General features: G+C 40.7%; 3 protein-coding genes across 3 annotated transcripts; 2 read left to right on the plus strand and 1 right to left on the minus strand.

Moving 5' to 3' along the window:
• Positions 1-9: 9 nt before the first annotated feature.
• On the plus strand, positions 10-7,436 carry srsf10b (serine and arginine rich splicing factor 10b). The gene is made up of 6 exons (XM_005739800.1): positions 10-202; positions 2,721-2,825; positions 3,763-3,866; positions 4,914-5,085; positions 5,168-5,221; positions 6,316-7,436. Exons 1-6 carry the CDS (start codon positions 138-140, stop codon positions 6,536-6,538), a joined length of 723 nt encoding a protein of 240 aa, XP_005739857.1. The 5' UTR covers positions 10-137; the 3' UTR covers positions 6,539-7,436.
• A 2,249-nt stretch (positions 7,437-9,685) lies between these two features.
• On the plus strand, positions 9,686-13,984 carry gja9b (gap junction protein alpha 9b). The gene is made up of 2 exons (XM_005739801.2): positions 9,686-9,840; positions 11,906-13,984. Exon 2 carries the CDS (start codon positions 11,923-11,925, stop codon positions 13,426-13,428), a length of 1,506 nt encoding a protein of 501 aa, XP_005739858.1. The 5' UTR covers positions 9,686-9,840; positions 11,906-11,922; the 3' UTR covers positions 13,429-13,984.
• Positions 13,985-15,859: 1,875 nt separating this feature from the next.
• mycbp (MYC binding protein) lies at positions 15,860-18,453 on the minus strand. Its single transcript, XM_005739802.1, has 5 exons — positions 17,927-18,453; positions 17,615-17,687; positions 17,448-17,496; positions 16,038-16,167; positions 15,860-15,952 (listed from the first exon to the last, which is right to left on the minus strand). The coding sequence occupies exons 1-5, from the start codon at positions 17,939-17,941 to the stop codon at positions 15,908-15,910; spliced, it is 312 nt and encodes a 103-aa protein (XP_005739859.1). The 5' UTR covers positions 17,942-18,453; the 3' UTR covers positions 15,860-15,907.
• Positions 18,454-18,728: the final 275 nt, after the last annotated feature.

The following is an 18,728-nucleotide window of genomic DNA, read 5'->3' on the forward strand; positions in this document are numbered from 1 at the left end:
GTGCACGCTTTCGTGTAAACGAAGAAGAAGCAGGAAGGCGCCTTTTGAGTGCGCATGCGTTGCTAATTTTTCCCCCTTCGCAGCCTTTCGTTTTCCCTCTAAAAGAAAACATCCTTCTGCTACGTGAGTGTAACTTTATGGCCAGATACATGAGGCCTCCAAACACGTCTTTGTTTGTCAGGAACATCTCTGATGAGTCCAGGTGAGTCCTCGTAAAGAAGCCGCTACTCGTCTACGAGTTAACTCGTGTTAATTGTAGCTAGTTAAGTTAGCCTGGTAGGCAAGGTAGGCCTCAACGTGCAAACTGAAAGGGTAACGCTGACCGGGAGCAGCGCCGCATTTCAAATCTACGTTACGTTATATTGGCCATATATGTCTTTGTTGTGGTTTTATAAACATTGTTAACGTCTGTGTTGCTCTTTAGACGCGAACTTTTTCATGTTTACAGTCAAGCTATCAAAGCTAACTGGCTAACGAAAGCTGGTAAACAGCTCCGTGAAACTTTGAAAGATTTTAAAGGAGGCAAGAAACCCTACAATGTGGATTTAATATGAAGGGGCAAAAATTAATGGCCTCGGCTAACGTTAACCTAATGTTTGTTGGCCGTTATCAATTTTAAACACGCGTGGTTAATTGATTAGTTACAATCTGAGGTCTGTTTGCTGATTTAAGTTTGTATATTTAAATGTGATTAGCACAGAAATTCTCATTTAAACTGCCAAAATACTGACCTCAGAATACACGATCGCAAATGAAAGCTCGTTTTAATTTTGTATGTGTAGCTTGTGAATTAATCTGTACCTGTAATGGTTTCCTCATGTATTTGTTATTATCATATTTCATTGTTGTTGTTATATCTAGGTTTAGTCTCAGTGTTAATGTAATCTGACAACACAGGGTTGGTTTAACTTGGTTTTAAAAATACTAAACTTGCTAGATGTGTTAATAACTAGTTAAAGTTTTGCACTAGTATTTAAAAGCAGAGTGAAATGGGTAAATCGATCAGAAATCATCAACATTTTGTTCTCAATCATCTTAGAATTGCCCAAAAAATGTATGGTCCAAAGTTTGGGCATATGCAATGATTGCTGTGATGTTTTAACGCATATATTGAAAATTAAAGGTCAGTCCAACCACTTTCAGGCTTTATAAACACATTGCAATCTGAGGCAATATTTTAAACATGAACATCTCCAAAACTATTAACAACACAAACCAAAATAAGTATCACTGACCTCTTTCACAACTGATTAACTCTGTTTGACATGGATGTTGAAGCTGATTTTAATCTCACTGACACTGTGACCTGAACTTAATTTCCTTAATTTCTTCAATTTTACATTTGCATCTGTGGACGGCCTTGTAACTGTTTATGTGTCAGTGCTACACCAATGACATTAACATGAATTGCATGTTAATATTAAAAAGTGTGGATATTTTAAAGGGATAGTTCACCTGAAGAGTGTGGCAAACTGTGAGGAGCTTTTTTGCCCCTATTTTCTAAACATTTCCCAGATTATTTTACTAAAGATTTTTTTTATTTGTTTAAACGCAGAAAAAAAACAATGGACTACTAGAATCAGAATCAGAATGGGGTTTATTGCCAGATGTTGAGGTTTACAACATTAGGAAATTGCTGCGGTGCTTCAGTGCAAACAATAAGAATTAAAGTGCTATGTAGAAAGAAAGATATGTGCATGAGATATACATGAGATATATACATGAGAATAAGACTTATGAGTGCTACGTAGAAAGATATATACATGAGTGAGAAAGATACTAGGCAATGAAACTTCTAAAAATTACAATACCCGTGAGCCTTGGTGGCTTTTGCCTTGGAGAAAAGACCAGTCGACTAAAAATGCTTTACATACAAGGACAAAATCTTATCTGGACACAAAATAAAAGATTGTTTCTTAACCAAATTAACATTTTTAAGCTTTATGTGCACAAGTTGAGTGTTTTTCATTTTTGCAATGACTGTGCACATATATAGGCCACAAGAAGAGAAAACCAGTTTCCTGTTAATTGAGGTCACTTGATAAAACAGAGGGTATTTTGTACTTGAGTAAATTACATCCACAACATGGTTCAAATGCTTTATATTTTAATGACAGTTTTGGTATATTTTTCTTTCTTTGAAGGTGAGAAGCTCTCTGAGTGACATTAAAAGCATTTGTATGAAGGGAAAACCCTGAAGTTGTATTTGATATATGATCAGGAAGTCTTATATTCAAAGGGGATGGATGGAAAATGGGCTGATTATGTGACCACAATTGAATCATGAGCAAAAAATACAGGCTGTTGATTTCACTGCTCTCTGATATCGGAACTTAATGTACTGTGGGGCAGGTTAGTTACCATCAGCTGGGTTAACGTGAGACACCTTCGTAATACGGAAGTTACCCAAATCCTGCTTTGTCATCCAGGCCTCTCGTTTCTTGGCTGATTAATAAATAAATAGATTTTAAAAATGCCTAAAAGAGCTCCTCAGTGTTTGCCACCTGCTCTGTTTAAAAACAGTCCTGCTGGGATACAAATTGTCTTTGAGCTCTTTTAACAGGTGGATCACCCTCCAGGTAAGAGGAAACAAAATGTACTCTGAGGTGAACTGTCCCTTTATTCAGCAGCTGCTCTTCCAGCTGTTGCCACTGGTTGATGATGTAGGTAGAGATGCCCGTGATGGTCAGTTGAGTTATACTTGTATTTACGGTGTTCAGGCCTGAGGATTTGCGGCGTGAGTTTGGCCGCTATGGGCCGATAGTAGATGTCTACATCCCACTTGACTTCTATACACGTCAGCCAAGAGGATTTGCATACATTCAATATCCTTTCCCAATGACTTTTAACTGTGTATGCTGCTGCTAACAAATTATTTAAATTTCCTTTCGGCAGAGAAGATTTTTATTAATTTATTTTTTGTGATGCATTTTCTTTTTGCACATAATCTGATTGAATATCTAACACGCATATTTCTCTGTTATTGCTTCAGAAAATGTAAACGCGTCCAGTTGTGGAAACCGGCCACAAAGAGTTACAAAGACCCATATAGAGTAGCTGTAAAGACACACAGACCTGCAGGATCAGAGGGAGGGAAAAGGTTGAAAAGAGAAAGTAAAGCATGAAGAGGAAAAAGGGAACGGAGACAAAGCTTGGATTTGGATATGGCGGCAAAGAATGGGGAAAAGAAAAAGAGGTTTAAGAGGAGAAAGCAAGCAGGAAACCCCCGAGTCTCTGTGGGAGTCGGTTAAAGAGTGTAAAGATCAAGATGAAGTTCAAAGTCAAGCATGGGCAAAGGTAACAAGTCTGAATTATTTTGTATCCTCCCATCCACAAATTTGACATGACACCAAAATCAGCTTTCCCTGTGACACTGATGACGATTTAATCCAGTCTTATTGTGTTTGATTTTTATTTTTTTATATATAGTCACTGTCGTGATCCCTCAGACAGTTAGATGATGTGTTTGAGAAGAGCTTGCTTCATCTTTTATCCCTTAAAAAAAAAAAAAAAAAAAGCAGTCAGCTGAGCGTGTTTGTGTTGTTTTCTCACCTGTCTTACAGTAATGTAAACGGTGTCTTTTTATAAATGTTTTTACATGGTAAACTGGGCCTCACAAATTTAACTAAAGTAAACGTTTATGAAGTGCATGGTTATTTTTCTTGAGAAGCCTTTTATTTGTTTAGGAGAAAAAAAACATTTCTTTAAATTTGTGAGGCCTTAAAAAAAGAGAAAGAAACAGAAACCTTAACCACTCAGCATATTTGAGGACGTGCGTGATGCCGAAGATGCTCTTCACAGCCTGGACAGGAAGTGGGTCTGTGGTCGCCAGATTGAAATCCAGTTTGCACAGGGCGACAGGAAGAGTAAGTGTCTGGTTTTTGTGTCTGAATTAGATTCAAACACTTTGAAATATTTTTGCTGTTGGTTTAAATATTAATCTGTGACTTCCAATGATAGAAAAATGTGTGACCAGTTCGGTTTTATCTCTTTAAAAGGAACCCTGATTATTTATTATTTATTAATATTTAGCTGGTGGTCTCCTCCCCATGAAACATGCCGTTTAAAATTAGACCCATTTCCAACAACATGCCGGTACTCTGTTTTCAACATCTGCAGACACTGAATTTATCTGACACCAGTTTAGTATTAGGAAGCTTTCCTCAGTGTGAAGAACAACTGGAAATTATCCTTTTATTTATAAGGAGACATCAGAATCGACTCTAACATTGTCCTGTTAACTTTTCAAAATATAGAAAACAAGCAGATTTACTGAGTAAATTGGTGAGAATGCATAAGTGTTATTCATGCAATTTATCTGCACTGGTCTCATTTCAGCTCAGCTGCTTTGGTTGTTGCATGAGCCAACGGTTACATCAGCACACTGGCTTAAGCTGCTGAGGTGTGCTGCAGTCTCATCTGGAATGATACATGTCGCCACTCAGGCAAAAACAAATAACCTGCATCAGTTCTGTGGCTCCACACATTTATTTAACATGCAAAAGATTCACGGTTTGATGCCAGGAGGAGACAGAAATCCATTTGTGGTCGCATCAGGACAAACGGTATAAAATCTGCTGAATTAAATATGTGGAGCTACCCACTGTGGCGAGTCAGTGTAGTAAAAGCTTCCCAATGAGCCTTACATTAGTACACTCTTGTTCAAGCTGTTAGGCATCATTACCCAGACTGCACTGTGACATAAACAACAGTCACGAACTGAGACTGAAAGGATTCCCCCTTCCCCCTCAACGTTTTAACAACCAAGAAATCTGCAGTATGCGTCGTCATAGTCGGGGTTCCTTTTAAATCACGTTTTCAGATTTGTTAAGTGTTTAAAATTAAGCATCAACCATCATGGTTTTAATTGTTTTCTGCTTTAACCACTTCTTCCTCCTCTTCTTTTTCACCAGCACCAAATCAGATGAAATCAAAGGAGCGGCGTTCCCCAGGAAGATCCTCCCGGTATGACGACTACGATCGAGACAGCCGGCGCCGGCGGTCACGCAGCCGCAGTTACGAAAGATACAGGTCGCGCAGCCCGTCTTACGATCGCCGCCGCAGACGTTCGGAGAGTCCTCGAGAGTGAGTTAATCTCTCAGAAGAGAGTCGGTCGGTCCCAAGTGTTCTTTGTGAGAAGGAAAATAACGTTTTCATTTTTCCTTAGGTCTCGTGGACGGGTGTATGGAAGAGGAAGAAGCAGGAGCCGCGAGGATGACAGGTACAACTTCTCTTATAGACTAAGACCACATTTACACAGATGTAGCCTGTCTGTTGTTTTGCTTCCTAAAATCCATCTTTGTAATGTGCTACTGCAACCAGAAGGTGGAAGTAATGTAGATTTTCTTTGCCAACAACCATTAAATGACAAATAGGATAACGTGAGACTAAATGCCCTGGAATACCCACAATACAATACAACACTTGTGTCCTCAGTTCAGCTGCAGCGGTACAACACACCAGGTTGGAAAAATCGAGAGGTGCAGAAACAGCAGCTTGTTAATTTGACGTCAGCTTTGTCATACAGCGGCAAAGGCGACTCCAGATGGTAGAAGGACTCGAAGGAAAGAAATGAAATGAGTTCAATGAAGAAAGTGTTTCTCTGCAGTTGACAGCTGCTCATTTCCATAATCGCAGTTAACACGAGTCCTTTATTTACTTATTTTTTCATCGACTGCCATTTGTTTTAGAGACAGCTGCAGAATGAAGACTGTCGTGTCCAGATGAACTGAAAGATGCAGGTTGGGTGTAAAGCAAGGTGTGACGCGTTTATTTATTTTAAAATACAGAAGGAACCAGGTGGTCCAGCCATCGTGGCTCTATGTTGTGTGTGTCAGCATCAAATTGTTGGACAGTGTCAGTCTTAAACCATTTGGCGCACACAGCAGCACAGCTGGGTGAAAACTGGTAGCTTCATGAACTGGTTTTTAAGCTCTTTTGTACTGATGTGGTGATATTATTGAACCCCACAGTCTTTTCCTCCTTTACATACATTACTGTTCATGTTATCCATGTTCTACCAGTTATTGTTAGATCTAATATGCGTCATTTCATCTGTAACGGTGCCCACAAGTTAGAAATTCATGGGATATCATCAAATTTGACTCTTGGGGAGTAACCCTAATGATCCTTATGCTCCGAGGAGGAAATTCCACATTTAACACTCATCAGTTTTCAGTTTTAATGAGAGAAGAGGCGGAAAAAATAAGGACCAGACAGTCAATCACGTCACCCCACAGCCAGTTGAAAGTAAAATCTGATCTGCACTGCATCTAAAAGTGTGACGTATCACTCTTTTACTTTGTGTGCCTTCAGATACAAGCAGAGACCCCGGAGAGTCTCCAGAGAGCGATCCCGCTCCAGATCCGCATCTCCACGAGAGAACGTCAAACCGCCGTCCACCTCCCGCTACGTTGAGGAAGAAGTCCGACAGACGCATTCCCCGTCCCGCTCCAGGTCCCAGTCTGCGTCGAGATCACACTCTCGCTCACGTTCTCGGTCCCGGTCCTGGGCCGGGCGCAAGACAGGAGGACGCTAAAGCAGAACCCACTCCCCACCCCGTTCCCCCGGTTCTGTCAGACAGAGCAGAGCTGGTAGTTTTGTTAAGTAAAGGTGTTTGTTTGCCATGAATGTAACGTCCATTTGTAGAAAGCTCGTTTTCGCTATTCCATTTTAAGAACAGCGCTGCAGCTCCTCGGCTTGGTTTTATAAAGTTGTTCGGTGATATTTCTCTTTAGGAGCAAGATTCAGCGGTTTCTGCGCTCAGCCTGACGGGAAGAATATCCAGTCTTTTTTATATATACAACCAGTTACTGATGATTTTTGTTTTCTAAACCCTATGCACCCACTTTTGCTAAACAATCCCTAACATTCAGTATTCTAAGGAAGTATTGAGTCTGTAGGTGAACCAAATGCATCTTTGTGTGTTTTATAACTAATCATGTACTAGGTACTTTACTGTCAGCCAGTTTCACCGCTGTTTTTTAAATTTACATTTGTTCGACAGCGATAAACCATCACCATGAGATAAATGTGTTCAAGATTTTTTTAAAGATGTGTTTTATGGAAGAAACCGAGAACTTCTTGAAAGAAAAGGAATTAAAGCTGATGGTGTGCGTCTGCAGTTTAGTCAAGTACATGAGCACGGGTGCTAAAACGCACAGAGGTGATGCTGGGGTCCCTAAAGTGTTAAAGACGTCAACAACAAGCTGACCTATACGGTCATTTGTTTTCTCTTTGTGGTGTTTTCTGTAAGAGTTAAACCTTTTTTCTGTTTTCCCCCCAAGTTGTTGTTTCTTTGAGGAGAAGCAGGTTTACTTGACGGTGTTTTTCAGAACAACTCATGTCGCTGCATGTTTTATTCTTATCTTCTATCTTTAGTAGGGAAAAAAACTGTTATTTTGATTAATAAATGGTTAACTTTCGGTTAAAGAAAACATTGCGTGGCTTGTTTTTGTACTTGCTTGACCAAAGTTCATTATTGAACACAATTCAGAGTTTTCTCCTCCTCGGAGACCTCGGTGTCCTGTGGATCCCCAGCGTCTGCCTGGAAAACGGAGCAGGACAGTCTGTGAGCACGGCCCCGTCCATCGATTTCCTTTTAATGGAACAACTGAAATTAGATTCTCAGCAAAGAGGCAGCCATGGATGAAATCGGACGTGTCTCATTGATCGCTGTACTGGAAAAATGCATCAGTCAGATGAATAAAGCTGCAGATGGTGGAAGTCCTTATCAACCATGCAGTCACCAGCATGAGCATAATCACAAAAACAAGAGGCTGCACCACGATGATGCTGTAATCAGACGGGTTTCTCTCAGTCCCTGCCACTCCTGGTCAGTTTAATCCAGCTGATGTCAGTTATCCTTAAACCCCTAAAACTCCTGTTTGGACTTTTTGTACCTGCCACCTTCTAAAAAAAAAACACACACACACAAAATGTACAGAGATGAGCTGTAACGGCTGAAGATCGAGCTTCATTTATTGTTTCTACTGCTTTTCTATCTGAGCAGAACTGAACAGCTACATCACCAGTATCATTTAAGGTGAACTATGAGGGGGGTTCAATATTCAAGATCAGGTTTATTTTCAGTATAAGGCTGAAGATTTGGTAAACAGACTGATTCCTATAACACATTTCTATTTGAATACTTTAAACATGTCTCAATCACACAAGCACTTTCTCTGTTTACACTGCAGTGAACAGGTTGGGAGCATAAACACATACTCGGGGTTCAGTGTCTTGCCCAAGGATACTTTGACATGCAGACTAGAGCAGCTGGGTTCAAACCACCAGCCTTCCGATTCAAAGATGACCTGAGCCACGGCCATCTATGTTTAATAATTAATGTGTTAAGAAATTAGTTGTGAGGCGGGGCTCCTGGAAGAGCTTAAAAAGTTCTGTGTGAATGTAGGGGAAAATATTCCAGCCTGCAGGGTTGGAACCGTAGATGATCATTACCAGGACATGACCCCAGGCTCACATTGTTGTGATTTACACCACCACCAACCTGCCTATTCAGTGTACTGTTTCACTGGTTAAATATAACAGCCTGATGTTTGAACACCCTTATTTTTATAAGAATTATTTGCTTGCTGTAGCAGAAATAGGAAACAAAGATAAACCAGACAAACACTGGTTGTACATTTTACTCTACATAAATCAAATAAATCTTTTTTTCTGGTTGATTGATAGATAAGCACAATAGACAGTTTATGATTGGCAGGTTGACAGATGAGGTCAGGCAGGAGTCTGTTCGCAGACGACGTTGTGATCTTCAGAGGTGTTAGAGAACCTGGAGAGTTGGAGGTATGAGCAGTCAGTAGAAGCAAGACTTGCCAGATGGCAGCAAGACCTGTTGTGAGGAGGAGGAGAAGATTCATGAGTGTGGTGGAGGAGGGTTGGAGTGACAGAGGACGATACTAGGGACAGGGTGAGAGGGAGGCAGGGACTGTGGGGTCCCATAAAGGGAGCAGATGAAATCCATTATGCAAGAAAAACTCTGCAAATTACAAAGTTCCTTCATGGAGGAAAACAAAATGAATAGATATGCATCTATGAAGGTGCATTAAGAAAAAGATAGGATTTTTCTTTGAATTCCTCATTAATTTGTGCAATTTTAAAAACATATTCTGGTAAATAGTCAAACAAATATTCATGAAAACAATTAGCCTGAAAAAACAAACATGGAGGCGCATGTAGTAAAGCTCTCTATTGTCTATTGTGACATCTGTTGTTGGAATAAAGTAGAATTGAGGTTCTGTAAAATTAATATCTCTAGTTTTGGGAGTACCGGTCTTCAATTCATTTGTTTGTTTGTTTGTTTTGTCCTCGGGTAAGATCCAAAAATATCCTACTGTTTAGAAAATGAGAGCGCCGTCTCAGAACCTATATTCCCACCAAGGCCCAGCCCAGTTCACCCAGTTCTGTGCTGCTTTCATCTAAATTTAGAGGATCAAACCAGTCCAGGATCCTCTGGGTTCAACCAGAAATAGGCGACAGACAACCAAATATTTTGGAGCACATTTCACCCCTGATGACTCGCAGGAACTGGCAGGTCGTCCATTCATACTGCTGCGAGGTAAATGGCAGCAGACCATTGCCACGGAATTGATTGATGGTGTTTCACACTCTATAAGTCGAGAAGAGTTAGTGCCAGCTCGCCTCATTTGTTTTTGCCCAGTTCGTGACCAACAGCAGGGAGTTATATTTCTACCAGTGGGAAGATTTTACCTTTGATAAGAGATGAAAAATAAAGAAAAAATGCTTTCATAGGTCAGAAATCGGCAGCGTTACATCAAAAAGGCTTTTATGGTTACATTTTTATATGGAAGATAAAAGGTGAGTTAATGCTAAGTTATTGATTTGTATTTAAAATGATCGGTTGTGTCTGGTTTTACTCATTTATCTGGAAGTTTTTATAATGATGACACAAAATAGTGGTGAATAGACTCCTGTCTCAAATGGTGTCTGCTGGGCTGTGGTTTAGTTGTAACTCAGTAAGCTGGGGCTTTTATTCTGAAGGAATGATGATTACATTTAAAAGCATCAGCAGTGAAATGTAACCTAACAGTGTTGTATTTTTTCTTAAATCACACTATAAAATAATTACTGCTGTATCAGCATGTAACAAGCATTTTAAAGCCATTTTTCTTATGTTTCAGCTCATTTTGAAAACTAGCTTTGCCGTGTAAATTTTGAATATTTAAAAATAAAAAGCAATTGAAGCTCTTCTCTGGGATTAGGTTATTCTCAGATGTTACCTGGTATATGCTTCTTTGCATCCTTTTTTTTTTAAACTTGTTCGCTAATTAACAACTACACAAAAAATTGTAAATACATCACACATTGAAAAGATGATAAGTGAAATTTTTCTAACCTTAAAGAAAGTGACTTATTTTCATGCTCAAAATGAAAAGCAGCAGACAAATGTTCAGGTTCGCACTGAAATAAGCATCTAAATGATGTGAATGAATTTTATACCTTCTAAATTAATGTTCTGTTCCTTTGATATAATATAAAATATCAATAAACCATTTTAAAGATAGTCTTAGTCAGTAGTGGTCGTCTCTATCCATAAAAACAGGCAAAACCTTTAAATACACCCGCGTTCCCCTTCACAGTTTTCTCCTTTTGTTCCATGAAATTCCTGTTCTGACCACTGGCACATGTGCATCTGTGATTTCACCACATGTGAAAAGCAAACATCAGCTTCTGTTTCCAATGGGCTACATGGACTTGTACTTTTCAGGATTGTAACGCTGCATCCTGTTGCATGTGAGGGCAATCTTCAAACTTGTTGATGGATTAGCTGCAGCTCAGGAGGTAAAGCAGGTCACCTACTGATCGGAAGGTTAGTGGTTCGATTAGTAGTAGTCCCTGGCTCCTCCAATCTGCATGTCAAGTATCCTTGGGCAAGATACTAACCCCAAATTGCTCTTCGATGCATCCGTCGGAGTGTGAATGTGTGTGAATGTAGTTATAAAGCACTCAGTTTAGAGGGAGTGCTTGTGAGAATGGGTGAATGTGGCATGTTGTATAGAGTGCTTTGAGTACTCCGGGAGAGTAGAAAAGCACTATATAAATCCAATCCATTATTATTATTATTATTATTATATAAGAATCCATCCATTTACCATTTTTTCATATACAGCGCTTTCCTACTATACCTGAGTACCGGAGCTTTATACAACATGCCCTTCACTCATTCATTCATTCAGCTATTAATCCAAGCATGTTCGCACACATACAGACTCTGATATTTACTTGGGGTTCAGTATCTTGCCGAAGGATATTTGACCTCCATCTACCTCCTAAGCTGCAGCCGCCCCATATGTGATGTGTGTCTCGTTTTAACTGTGGCTTACTACCCACCTTAAATGACAAGTAGCCAGACTTATTGCAATTATTTTAAAGTGGTCTTGGGCAGTAATTCTCCAGACTTTCTGAAGAGCTTTCAAAGTTTATCTTTGTCACTTATCAACAGAGAGCTACAACAGTGAAGATCTACTGGCATCTGTAAAATACGGTGGGGGCTGTCAATGCATGGGGCTTAATTTCAGCTGGTGTTGTTAAGGATCTGCTGAAAAGTACCTTCACATTTTGATCTATCATGCAACACCATCTGGGATGAATCTGATTGGCTTCCTTTTTTGTTTCACTGCCAATGCAGTAAAAGCATCCCTAGACAGTGGAACATTACTGAAGCAGTGTGGGATCATGTTTATGGAGTACATAAAAAAAGCAGCCAAGATCCAAAGAAGAGCTTTGAATGTCCTTTAGGAAGGTTGAAAGGTTCTCATTCTGACAGAGAGAAGGTGAGATCACAGGTGCACAGTGCAAGTGGTTAGAAGAAACACTGAACTCCTAGTATATAAATGAGTTTTTCTCTCTTTTTTTGTTACAGAGCTGCTAAAGTAGAAAATGGGAGACTGGAACTTCCTTGGTGGGATCTTGGAGGAGGTGCATATCCACTCCACCATGGTTGGCAAGATCTGGCTGACCATCCTGTTCATATTCCGAATGCTGGTCCTGGGCGTCGCCGCAGAAGACGTTTGGAATGACGAGCAGTCCGACTTCATCTGCAACACCGAGCAGCCGGGGTGCCGGAATGTATGCTATGACCAGGCCTTCCCTATTTCCCTCATCCGCTACTGGGTGCTCCAGGTGATATTTGTGTCCTCGCCCTCCCTGGTGTACATGGGTCATGCCATCTACCAGCTGCGGGCTCTGGAGAAGGAACGCCACTGCAAGAAAGTGGCTCTCCGGCGGGAGCTGGAGGCAGTGGATGCAGAGCTGACAGAGGTGAAGAAGAGGATTGAAAAGGAGATGAGGCAGCTGGAGCAGGGGAAGCTCAACAAAGCACCACTGAGGGGCTCTCTGCTGTGCACCTATGTGGCCCACATTGTTACGCGCTCAGTGGTGGAGGTCAGCTTTATGACGGTTCAATACATCCTGTATGGAAACCGCCTGAGCACCATTTACAAGTGTGAGAGGGAGCCGTGTCCTAACGTGGTGGACTGCTTCGTCTCAAGACCAACAGAGAAAACTGTTTTCATGATGTTCATGCAAGCTATCGCCTGCATCTCTCTCTTCCTCAGTCTGCTGGAGATCATGCACCTGGGCTTCAAGAGGATTAAGAAGGGCATTCTGGACTACTACCCACACCTGAAGGATGACCTGGACGATTATTATGTCAGCAAGTCAAAAAAGGACTCAGTGATGCATCAGGTTTGCATGGGAACGACTGTGGGACGCAAGAGTACGATTCCCACAGCACCAAGCGGGTACACGTTACTGCTGGAGAAACAGGGCAACGGACCCAACTACCCTCTCCTCAACGCCTCCTCCGCCTTCGTCCCAATTCAAGGGGACCCTGGTGGAAAGCCGGACAGTCAAAAGGAGGGCAAGGAAGGAGTCCCGAGTCCCACGGAGCACAACAACAACTCCAACAATACCAGCAGTGAGACGCGGTCCCCTCCTTCAGACAAACAGGAGCAACGAGAAGATCAATCCCCACCACATCACGAGGACCTGGAGCGTGCAAGATCTGAGTACCCCACCCTGCCTGTTTCAGATGCCTCCTGCAGCACAGCGCTGTCAGGCTTCACGAGGAAGACACGAAGGATCACCCCACCGTGGAACTGCTCCACAGTCGTGGAGGGAAATGGCTCAGACAGCGGAGACTCCTACAACGGGAACAACAGCATGAAGCTACGAAGCGGCGGCGGCCCCAGAGCAAGGATCCTCTCCAAGTCAGACATTAAGAGACAGAGCAGACCCCAGAGCCCGGACTCTGCAGGGGAGCTGAGCTCTATATCTCGACACAGCCGGGAGAGCAATAGTCCCGCCGCCTCCCCACCAAACCGGCGAGTGTCAGCTGCCAGCAGCGCCAGCAGCAGACGAGCCCCGACTGATTTACAGATATGAGGACTGCTTAGAAGAAGCCATTAAAACACTGTATTACTGCACCTTTTTCACAGTTTAGACTTCTTTAAGAGACAATCACAAAAAGCCTGCAGAGATTATGCTTGTGCCATTTTTTCAGAGACATTCTCCAGTCTTAGAAAGAGCATATGACAAACAAGCAGTCTAACATCTACTCTTCCTTTTAGAGGGATTCATACTAGGATGCACAGCCTTGTTTTCTCAGATTTCCAGGTCAGTTTCAGGCTTTCAGAATGAGCTTCAACCCTCAAACAATCAAGCTATAAAGCTATGTTAGCAGCTGACATGACTGAGTGGGGCCTCATGATGTTTGATGATAAGTCGATTTATGAGTTATTCTGAAATGTTTTAATGGTCAAATGAAGGCTGAAGGGTCACACACGCTGAACTGTTTAACTGAAACATGCACCTAGCACTGAATTATTGCTAAACTTAGCTATCACAGATAAGAATGGGTCCTTGTCTCAGAAACCAACTTAAGAAAATGCCGACTTTTATGTTTGTGTGGTGCACTGTGCGCTAAACACATCTGCTCAAATGCTTTATTAACCTTTCATTTTTTGATTTGATTTGATTGAATCTTTATTTTGAACATGTTGAAAAAGTACAACAAAATAGAATTAAAAGAGACAAATGAACAAAGCAAAACAAAAGGAAAACGAGCAACCACAACTCCAAATAAAGTTCATGTTCAAAAAGGAGCAGGAAGAAGCATAAGCTTATTTAATCCCACCCCTTTTCCACTATATAGTATCAATAGACTACAAAAATACCTCCTTGCATTTTTTCATATTTACAATTAAAATAAAGGCTTGCAGGTAATTCACAGACAGTATAAAAGATGGGCAGGGAACTGTAGCATCCTCAGTGGCTAACAAGCTATCAAGTGGTAAACCAATGAGGATTTCCTGGATAATCCTTCTTCATTAGAATATCCATTTACTTCCTGTTTTTTGACTTAATGTTTTAATAATATGACCCAAACGGAGTGACTTAACCCATAAACTATTTGAGAAAGTGTTTGCAGAGCTCAGGGCAGAGGGCTGCTTCCCCATTGACTTCTTTGAGACCCAGGTTGTTTTTGAAATCACAGGAATCACCCCCTGGTAGACATTAGTAAGAATGCAGGTTTAAAGCGTTTCTGCATTGGCTTCCCTTTTCAGACCTCGAACCTGCGCCTATGTTTTATACTGTCTGAGAGTTCATAGCAAGTGTTGTTTTCTCTCTTTTGACCTCGACTTAAATAACAGTACTGACTAGGATCATTTACCTCATTAACATAATGCCTTTTATAGATTTCTTTCTTTTCTTTTGACAAGGGGGGATTTTAGTTTGCCTTTTAACTTGTCAGGGGTGAGACTGAGCGGGCCCACTGGCTGGTGGAGACTGACTTTGCACCTCTGCATCATAATTATGATTTCAATCATTTTTATGCAACAAAGGAGTCAACTTGACTCATCTGTTTTGTTACGTTTGACATGAAATATCTTCAAGACTTTTCCAGCAGTAAATTTCACTTGCAGCAAAACATGACAGTGGTTAGAAAATAACATGCATATAAGCCACAATGATGTTTCCAAGACTGTTGCCACACAAGTGAGCCAATTCCTGCCAACAAGTGAGTAAATCTGTAGGATTTACAGAGAATGGTTTGAAAAACAGAGAATACCCAATGAGCAGCTGTTCTCTGGGTAATATGATTTGTTGACTGGGAGCAGCCAGACTTCCCTGAGATTAAATGACAACAGTAATTGAAATAACAAATCATTACAACAAAGAGCATCTCTGAACGCACCAAAGCTTGAAGCAAATGTGCTACAGCAGCAGAAGACTACATCGTGTGCCGCTCCTGTCCACGAAGAGCAGGAAACTGAAGGTACAGTTCACTTACTCACCAAAATCAGACAACTGAATACGGGAACAAACCTGCCTGGTCTGATAAGTAAAAATTACTGCAATGCCATTTGGATGGTAGGGTTAGAATTTGGTGTAGAAAAACAGAAAAAGATGGAACCAACATGCCTCAAGTCATGGTTCAGACTGGGAGTGGTGGTGTAGATCAAAGTGTGATTTTCTTGCCACACTTTAGGCCTGTTATTAGCAAGTATATGTACCTAAGAAATAACCAGAGTGCACACATGTTCTGGTAACTACTTCCTGCAGGATCCTTTGTAGCCAGACACTTCAGTCAGTCGCAGCATCTGAATTCATCCATGATGAAGCTTTAATAACAAATGAAGAATTTCCATCAGCAAAATCAAGGACCTTCAGGACAGAGAAAGGCTGATGCTGAAATGTCATTTTTAATTTAGAAAGCTTCTTGTTATACAACAAAAAAAATAAAATAAAATAACAGTGATTTTGCATTCACTGTACATCCATTGTTTAATAAACATTTACATACAAACAAGGCTTTAGTAACATTTTTCTTTTTATTCCTCCACAAAAGCAAAGAAAACCTCTACTCTGCTGCTTCCCCATCAGGCGATGGTTCATACTGCATCAGCTGGAAGATGAGGAGGAAAATGAGAAGGTTAAAGGTCACAGAATCCAGACCAAATATAGACATGTGATTATCTGTAAACGCTCACCCTGCTCCTCAGCTCTTTGTTCTCCTCCATGAGCTCGCTGCACTTCTGTTGTAGGTCAGCCAGCTCTGTACGAAGAGCCTCTGTGTCTGCTGGCTCTGGACCAGCTGCCCCGAGATGAAGCTTTATGAAACTGTTGCCATGGTTAAGGTTAACGAGTGCATGGAAATTTTACTCATCAATACTATCTAATTTTATTAGAGCAGAACAAGGTCCAACTCGGTTCTGCATGTTAATTCAGGAGAATGATGATCCAGTTTGTAGGTTGGAGAGACTGGTGCAGGAGAATGACTCCTTAGCTTAAGAACTGTTGGCCTGTGACAGACTCACCCACTGCAAGTATCCTGCAGTATTTAAACATGTGAAGAACAACACAGAATAAATCAAACCCCATGAACAGATTACAAAAAACCCCTTAGATTTTAAATCTGCTGCCATAACAAGAAACTGGCTTTTCCACAATAAAACAGCTGAGTGATTATTTGGTCTAGCCTACATCCTTGCAGTATACCGAGATGCACAGAGCATCAACATATTGATGAATTTTGATGCAGTTGATTTCCCCTATCTACATAGCTGAAGAATTGGAGATGTTAAGATTTTTATTGTGAATTAAAACTCAAAGTCTTAAAGGCTGCCATTCATCTCTAAATGGACCAGGAGTCACCTCATTGCCCATCTGAAGGTTTCAGGGGACAACGGTGCATTTAAATAATCGATTTGACTGCAATCGTAACATTTTAAGACTGATAATACCATAAATAAAAAAATAATAAACTATTTTATTTCAAATGCAGTGGTTTAAGCTCTAAACCTGTTTATATTGAGTGAAATTTTGTGAAAAAGTATTTGCCAACTTCCAGATCTTATTTTTACATATTTGCTGCATTTAAATATTCCACATGATCAAACAAATATTGGACAAAAATAACCTGAATGTCCACTTCTTAATGACTCAAATAATAATGAAAGTTTTGGAAGGCTTTATCTAGTCAAAGTTTGGACTTAAACTGGCTATTCGAGCTAATAAACAATAAACACAACAATAAAAAAAAATAAAGTGTGGCTGAAGTAAAATAGTTTTGCAAAGAAGAGTGAGCCAAAATTCATCCATAGTGATGTGAAAGACTTGTTACTGGTTATACCAAAGAGTTGCAGTTCTTGCTGGTGGCAAAACCAGTTATTAGGTTTAGGGGGAATCACTTTTTCCACATAAGGCCTGATAATTCTGGATAACTTTTTCCCCTCAATAAATGAAATAATAATTTAAAACCTGCATTTCCAATATTAAAACAGTAGATCTGAAACATACAAGTGTGACATATCTTTTTTGCTTTGAAGATAGAGCCACATCAGAAACTAATTGTTACCACCTGAGGTTGTAGTAAGGCTGCAAAAATGAGAAAAGGATACTCCAGTGCATTGTTAGGTTTCTCAGGCTCCTCATAAAGAGCAACTAAAACTGCAAGAAAGAGGGGGAGCACGGATATCAGTAAAAACAAATTAAAAGACTGTTTAACAGAATGCATTATCGTTAATGTCACCAGGCTGAACGGGGGGGGGGGGGGGGGTCCATTTACCGCTTGTTAAGGTGTCGAGGACTCCAGATTTTTCGAGGTACCTTCTAAATTGCTCCCGCTTCGACTCAGAGGCCTGAAAAAGACAAATAGTTGGATGACACACAAGTTAGGAGCCCATTCATACACCGACATAAAGAGCGATATAAAAACTCCTTGCACTGAAGTGTTTTCAGCCCATGGTGCCTTCACTGCCTTCCACCGTGTTGGCGAGCAGGGGTCACGTTGTTATGACGCTAGCTAGCTAGTTTTACAAACTTTAAATGTACCACGTAAAACATAAAAGCTACAGAAAGTAAGGCCAAAAATACTTACTCTGTATTGAGCCATGACTTCAATAATAGCCGTGTAACTCCGGGTCGTCTACAATGTGCGAAACGGAAAATAACTCGGGACTAGCTGCAGCTGTTTGAATGCTACGCAGGAGGTGACTCTGTTGCCATAACAACACATCAAATCACGCGGAAATGAAGTTCTTCCGATAAACAATCAGCTTGTAAAAGGAGAAGAAAGACTACAGAGTAGCTGTCAAAATAAGATACATTTAAACAATAAAGAAACGTAAGTTGTTCCGTTTGCGAGTAAACAACTGAAACGCCTCAGACATCGAAACGAGACGATGAAGCTGTGTTGCCAGATTTGCGTCATGGGCATGCAGAACCTACCTACCATATTATGATTTTTCGTCAGTTAAGCAACAACCCATTATAATTGGGAAATAAAGCAAGCCGAATTTTGTGTTAGGAGCTCCTGTTTGCCATGTACTACTGAGTGCTCTAAAATCGAGTAATGGATTGCTCTGATACCGAAGGTATCGTAAAAATGTCATAATTCACTGTCGAAGTCTTTTTTCTCGGGTTTCTACACTGGCATATTCACGGTACTCTTGAGAGATATAGTCACCCTCAGGAAAAAAAAAGTCAAATTAAACTAACAAATAAATACGTGCAACTTCTCTGCTTTTTTGTGTGTAATTTAGTTTCTATATTTAAATGGATTGGCCTCGCTGCTGCCACCCCTATCTGGCAACACAGGAAGGTGAACGCAAGCCTTCACGGAAGCGCGCTACCAGCGCAACGTCCGATTTATAAAACATATGAGCTGCAGTCATTGGATA

This window comes from Pundamilia nyererei, unplaced genomic scaffold (genome assembly GCF_000239375.1).
Source record: "Pundamilia nyererei isolate P.nyererei 1_Seehausen unplaced genomic scaffold, PunNye1.0 scaffold00093, whole genome shotgun sequence".
Lineage (NCBI taxonomy): Eukaryota > Metazoa > Chordata > Actinopteri > Cichliformes > Cichlidae > Pundamilia > Pundamilia nyererei.

Bases quoted from the DNA above. Each gene is read 5' to 3' on its own strand.
- srsf10b (XM_005739800.1), top strand. From the start codon at position 138: ATGGCCAGATACATGAGGCCTCCAAACACGTCTTTGTTTGTCAGGAAC. The intron at 203-2,720 runs GTGAGTCCTCGT...TACGGTGTTCAG, and splicing joins AACATCTCTGATGAGTCCAG to GCCTGAGGATTTGCGGCGTG. The intron at 3,867-4,913 runs GTAAGTGTCTGG...CTTTTTCACCAG, and splicing joins TGCACAGGGCGACAGGAAGA to CACCAAATCAGATGAAATCA.
- gja9b (XM_005739801.2), top strand. From the start codon at position 11,923: ATGGGAGACTGGAACTTCCTTGGTGGGATCTTGGAGGAGGTGCATATC.
- mycbp (XM_005739802.1), bottom strand. The intron at 17,497-17,614 runs GTAAATGGACCC...TCTTTCTTGCAG, and splicing joins CCTCGACACCTTAACAAGCG to TTTTAGTTGCTCTTTATGAG. The intron at 15,953-16,037 runs GTGAGCGTTTAC...CTCATCTTCCAG, and splicing joins ACAAAGAGCTGAGGAGCAGG to CTGATGCAGTATGAACCATC.